Raw genomic sequence first — 6,636 nt, 5'->3', positions numbered from 1 at the left:
AGCTATCAATGTTTCTGGAGCAGCTTAAGCCAGCAAAGGCGGCTGGTAACAGATGAACGCTCTTATCAAGGACATGGTGTTTTGATCTGGTATGAGGAACCTTACTGTCAGATTTTCTGCATTCTGTCATGGCCTAGGAGGAAGGATAAGCAACACCAACCGCACAAGATACCCACGGCAGAGCCAGAGCAGGGCCCCAAGGTCGAGTTACAGTTGGAACTGTCAGAACACATATTTCTCTACAAGCAGGAGAAACAACGTTCAGCACAAAACTCATGGAAACCAAGAAGCAACGTTCACTACAAAACTCTTGGAAACCAAGCAGCACCTCTTCTGCTGCCTTCAATACCCTTCAAGAAAGATCCTGATAGGTGGATAGCTTTCACCATGCCAAGAACATGAACAAACAATGCAGGTCACACCACAAAGACTTCACCAGCAAAATGCAAAGCCCACGACCACGGTACCACTACAGCCCTTCGTGTAAGCCACCTGCTCTGCTCACACGAGGATCCTTCTGACTTGATCCCCAGAAGCTCTGCATCCCCAGATCTCTGTCAGTGAAAGAGCCAAAAATGTGAAAGTTCAGAGGTTTTTATTTGTGTGGAAAAGATAAGGAAAGCAAACATACCCCGATAACCCCTTCCCTCGTGCGCAGCAGTCTGAAGGTTGCCCCCATGGGCAGGATGCACATTCTGTACCAAGGCCTTAAATTTGACTGGGTCTAGTTAAAAATAAACTCTCTGGGTCAGCGGTGCTCTGCTACAGCGACATGTTCGACAGCCCCAGTTTGCTCCCATTCCTCTCAGGAACGGGATCTTGTTCCCAAGGAAAGGCTGGACTGGGGGAGCCCAGGACGGTCTGGCCCATGGGGTCACAGGATTTCCCAATTTCTTCATGCCAGTCGGTTAATTTTCAAGCTGAAAAGGATCGTCATAGATGAAGTTTGAGTTCACTCCCTTGGAAAACACCCACCTTGGCTTTCCACAAGGGCCCAGCCTGTTTATTTCCTGACCAGAGCACCCAGATGGGCAGGTGTCATTTTGGTTCAGAGCTGACGTCTTCATCCCCATCCAGTCAACAGATACAAAAGGGCAAAGGCTAATTCAGGGCCTAGATAGCTTCTCTCAGTCAATTTTTTTCCCATCTCTGATAAAAACCACATGCAGATGCAACGATTTAGCAACGACGTGAGGTGCAAACACCCCCCAAGCAGCTACAAGAGGCAATTCTTCAGAGGCATAATTAAAAGCTCTCTTTTATTAAGTTCCCAGAGAGGAAATGCTTTTTGGACAGTGACTCCTGCTGGAAAGGTGAAGCCAGCACAGCTACAGGGATGTCCCCACACCAACATGCTGGAAGGGGCTGGCATTATCCCCATCACCAGGACTTGCACAGTACTTTCCTCTCTAGCAGCTCTTGGGGGGAACCACTGGACCTGAAATCCACTGGCAAATCCTCCTGCAGCCTCCTCAGAAAGGAGCACATGTGAAATACTGGGGGCCGAGTGGCCTAGCGGAACGTTACTCCCTCTCTGCGAGATACCACAGAGTTTTCCCACACTAAAGAAGCATGTTCTTGGCTTTGGTTTCTGAAAGTCTGCAGTGATGTACCGCATTTCAGTTTGGCACCAGCTGGAAGACAACCGTTTCACCCCTTCGGTTGAAGAACATGCTATAGGTGTGCATGCCATCTCGACTCAGCTTCCTGTTGGTTTTATCTTCAGATCATCAGGGAGGCACACAAATACAATTCACATGCCAAACCATCAGCTCTGTGTTGGCAAGTCCCGTTCCTCAAGGATCCTTTTCACGCTCTCCACAATGGTCCACACTTCTGCCATGGCACCTCGACCTGCAGGGTAAGAGCAAAACCACACGGTGAAATCCAGGTCCCACAGAGACAGCACAGGGCACGTGCTTCCCCTGTCCCACCACCTCTCTCCTCCACACACCGCAAAGCTCACCAAGCATCCCCACGTGTTTCCTCATGAGTTGCCCAACAGAAAGCAACCGTGGAGGGCAGAGGATCTGCTCAGTCCACCTGGTTCTGCAGGGGTTTTGGGGCACGGTTGAATGCCATCAGGGGAGGAGGGCGAGAGGAATGTTCATGCTAACTTAGTTTGGCTCGTAACTCAGAAGTCTAAGGAGGAGCACAAGCTTCTCAGACAGTCAATGGAGAGAGGCAGGAAACCTCAGAAGGCAACTCATATGACCTTAATAAGTACCTCATGTTCTGGATCATCTCCAGAGGTGTCTGCATCTAACCCTTGGCCGCACAGGGATTTACTATTTTAGCTCAGGCGGCCCTGGGGGTGAGTGTGTAAAAGTGCCCCCAAAATGTCTGTGGGTAGCAAAACACCCTATTTCACCTCCTTTCTCCAGTGTAAACATTGTGTGTGTTCAGTATCTTTTTGAAATGTCCTTTGCCTATAAAGACGACTTGCTGAATTCATACCATTCCCATGACTCTGCAGTTAGACCCACATTAGAGAAAGCTGTCCTGGATTCGCACCAGCTTTAATCTTGGGAGTAATTCTTGGAGAAGACTGAGTGCTGGACAGAACAAAATGTAAAAGCTTTTCCTTTTGGACTGGCTAGTTGCCAGATGAACATTTAATCTACACTGTGCTGTTGCTTCCCCCTGAAATACTTTTTAAACGTTAGGTTCAGAATTTTAAGGCCAGAGATCATTAAATCATCTTGTCCAACCTCGTGTACTGAACTCAGCACTGAGAGCTCAGTCCATTCACTCCTGTAATTTGCTTGGGGCTGAGGAAAGATACTTCTCCCACCAGCATTTGTCTCCATTGGAAGACTGAGAAGATGGAATCTCTATTGATCGTTTGTCCTGCTGGCTAATTGCTCTAATAATTTAAAATAAGTGCCTTATTGGTCATCAGAAATTACTTCGGGGAGGTTTTGTTTTCCTCTTTTTTTCTGGTCTGCTTCCACAGCTGGGTTAGCGAGCGCACAGATGAACAGCTAAACCAGCAGCCTCCAAAGAACAGTAACAACCTGAGGGCAGGCAAGAGACGGGAGGCGAAGGGGAAAGGGAGAGGTGCTCTCTTGTGGGTAGATCACAGCCCTGAATCTGCCGGACCCTCAGTTGTCCAGTACAGGTGAGCCACCCGAGCCCTCTCTGGGACAGGGGTGTAATTGGATATAACTGAGGATTTGCCATGAAGAATGATACTTTCGGAAGGCCAAGAAAATTGGGTTTCTCTGCAAAGTAAGACTCATTCTCCACTACGCCTTTTTCAAACCCGTAAATCCCAGGAGGCCTGAAGCATTCCGTGGGCAAGCTGCGGGCAGAGTTGGGCCCTTCTGATCTCTTAACTTCGAGGAGAGGAGCTGCAGCTGACAGGTCCTGCTAAACAAGAGAAATTCCCTGACTGCCTCTGCATGGTTTGGCAGAGCTACACCCTCCAAGAACATTTTCAAGGCCTGCCTTTGTCCTACACCACCCACTTCCTCAACATCTTTGGCAATTCACAGCTGGATTTTTAGGTTTAGCATAGCAAAATCTTGCTAAGCAGCCTGTCTGATAGCACAGCTCATGCCTACAGGTAGAAATCTTCCCATGTGCCAGGCTCTGGAAATCCAGCCAAGGGTGATGAAGATACAGCAGTTTGGAAACGTTTTTGCCAAGGCAAATTGCTGCAGGCCCATGTGTGGTCCAGCATCTCTCAAAGCTCTTTATATCGTGGCACATGGATATCGTCAAGGCCAACAGCTGGTAGCTTACATTTAACTATTCAATCAAGAAAACATTTCAATTGTCAACTCAGTTTCATTGTTATTTTAACTCTCCTTTTGCTGGACTCTATGTCTAAAACCACCCATTTACTAAGGAAGAAAAATTAATCAGGTAAAGCTTGTAATGCAGAAACTTGGTGGCAGGCAGGATCTGGCCCACTTCAGGTGAGACCAGCCACATGAGTTGAGAAAGACAAACCTCTTTTACAGCAAGACAAACCACAACGTCAACAGACAAAACTGGTGCAAACTGAATCTCTTTTCTTCTGCACCAGATGTGTGAGCGTTGCTACCTGCTGCTTGGGTGGAATCTGGGCAAACCCTTTTGTGGATGAAACCCACAAAACTGAAATTAGTGCGGAAGAAGAGGCCTTGGGGTGAAAGGCCTGAAAAGAGGGGAAGAGAGGAAAAAGTCAGTGCTGGAGACTCTCTTGGGTCTTCAGAGACCTGGAATCCATTACTGCTGTGCTGGTTTTGGCTGGGATAGAGTTAATTTTCTTCACAGTAGCTAGTACAGGGCTATGTTTTGGATTTGTGCTGGAAACAGTGTTGGTAACACGGGGATGTTTTCGTTACTGCTGAGCAGGGCTTACACAGAGTCAAGGCCTTTTCAGCTTCTCACCCCACCCCACCAGCGAGGAGCTGGGAGGGGACAGAGCCGGGACAGCTGACCCCACCTGACCCAAGGGATGTCCCAGACCATATGGTGTCACGCTCAGCAATAAAACTAGGGGGGAGGTTGCCAGAGAGGTTGCTGCCTGATGCTGGGCATTGGTCAGTTGGTGGTGAGCAATTGTTTTCATTTGCATCACTTGTCTTTCCTGGGTTTTAGTTCTCTCTCTGTTATTTTCCTTTCCATTACCATTTATTATTATTTTATTTTATTACAATTACTAATCTGTCTTTATCTCAACTCATGAGTTCTCCCACTTTTACCCTTCCGATTCTCTCCCTCATCCCACTGAGGGGGGGTGAGCGAGCAGCTCTGTGGTGCTTAGTTGCCAGGTGGGGTTTAACCACGACAACTGCTTTGCCATAATTTTCCTACGTACAGCCAGGAAAATCCTGGTTTATGCCAACAGGAAAATCTTGTTGTGAATTGACTCACAAACACAAGCAGAGTCAAGTCAGATGTGGCTATTACTGCCCCAGCTGTCCATACCACCCCTCTCCTACAAGCTCTTTCAGGAGGTTGTTCTCGCAGTAGACACAGCTGAAGTCAGTATGAAGCAGCTCCCAAACGACCACTGGTGGAATGAGGTAACTCCCGATCCGTGCTGGTTTAACTTTGCCATTCTGAGCTACAAACCACAGCAATTCACATGCTGCTTCTCGTGTGGCTCACACACCCCTCTCACAAGGGCGGCAACCCCCAGGAAAGGGGCAGGGCAGAGCAGAGCAGCAGAAGGTGAAAATCATGTTCACCATCCAACCTTAATCCATTAGGGCCGGTGAGTCAACTCACATGGCCCTTTTGCATCTCAGATCCCCGTCTGTGAAACAGGGATGACAACAACACAGCTCTGCCTCAGGTGCGTGAACCTGCAAGAATAAGCATGTGACCCATTAGGAGGCACTCAGTTGCTTACTACGGCAATAGAGGTCCTATATATGTACTAAAAAAGATGAAGGGAAAAAATAAAGGACAAAGAAGCTATGCCAGAGGGCCTTTCCACTTCTGCCAAAATGTCTGCGCAGAATGACCTCTTTTGGGCGTTTTCCCTTAACGTTATTATAAGTACGTAAGAAATTTGATGTAATCAGGTCTAAAATCCCAGCGGAAGCATAACTGTCCAGGATATTTCAACTGATGCTTGAGTTACTTGACTACACTTACCTAACTGTAAATATTTCTTAGTCTTCAGCTCCAAAAAACCACTCTCTAGAAGCACTGCACCTACCTAAGAATTCAGAAACTACGCCAGCCCTAGAATTTAACCATGAAGAACATTTTGACATCCTGTCTTCACTACAGACTGTTCACTGAACTCTCTGACAAAGCGGTTAAAATCTTGCTAGAGTTGGGGATGCGAAACAAAACTATGAGTATACGACTGTGCAGGTAATAGCACGTTTGCTATTATGGCTAGAATTGGATGACATTTTACAGACAATTTGTCCGAGTTAATTTTGATAAAAAGTGAATCCATTCATTCAAATTGCTTGTATAAAAATCCTTCTCAAAACCTCCCAAAAGTCAAAATACCTCCATTTAAAGCATTTCCTAAAAAACAAATGAGACCATTTTAGTAGTATTTCTTAGCACTGCAAATTAAGTCTTTTGAAACTAAGCGTGACAACTTGCCCTAACCACTTCTTTCACTCCACAGATAAGTCTGATGTCAAAACCCCAAATCAAAACTTGATTGGGAAGCTGAAAAGTAACCCAGGCAACAAACAATAACAAATGTTAAATGCACGTCCAGCTACACCCTCAGCCACGTCTGCAAAGCACTTATTCTCACTGTCTGCTCTCTGGGATAAGATATTATCCCTATATTAGAGATGAGGAACTGAGGCACGATGAAAAGAGCCCACAGTCACAGTAGAGGGCAAGGTCAGGACACCCAAATCCCAGGCTGATAACACTCACCGCAAAGCCTTCCTTCTCTTTGATCTACTCTCTTCTTGAATGAGTATTTCTTTTAAATATCAGGCCTATCTAATGGCTCATTTGAAAGCCTGGCTTGGATGGTCTCTTAAGACTATTTAAAAATTAATGAACAAGAATAATAGCTATCAGCTAGCACAGGGCCAAGCTTCAGTTTGTTTGTACAAACCCTGGCAGTGAGCACCTGCTCCCCGCAGTTCAACATCTTGAAGGTCACCCAGCAAAAGAACGCATGTCCCTTCAGGGTAAGAGCAGGAAAACAGTCAG

General features: G+C 46.6%; 1 protein-coding gene across 3 annotated transcripts in view; it reads right to left on the bottom strand.

The window, feature by feature from the left end:
• Nucleotides 1–578: 578 nt before the first annotated feature.
• The window catches only part of PPCDC (phosphopantothenoylcysteine decarboxylase), an 18,963-nt gene continuing 12,905 nt past the window's right edge, over nt 579–6,636 (bottom strand). For all 3 annotated transcript variants that reach the window (XM_074880170.1, XM_074880168.1, XM_074880169.1), the window contains one exon: nt 579–1,854. In XM_074880170.1, coding sequence (XP_074736271.1) covers nt 1,769–1,854 — 86 coding nt within the window. In that variant the 3' untranslated portion in view covers nt 579–1,768. The remainder of the gene's footprint in view (nt 1,855–6,636) is intronic.

This window comes from Strix uralensis, chromosome 11 (assembly GCF_047716275.1).
Source record: "Strix uralensis isolate ZFMK-TIS-50842 chromosome 11, bStrUra1, whole genome shotgun sequence".
Taxonomy (NCBI): domain Eukaryota; kingdom Metazoa; phylum Chordata; class Aves; order Strigiformes; family Strigidae; genus Strix; species Strix uralensis.
Note: the sequence above shows the minus strand (reverse complement) of the source record. Positions and strands in the feature narration are given on the sequence as shown.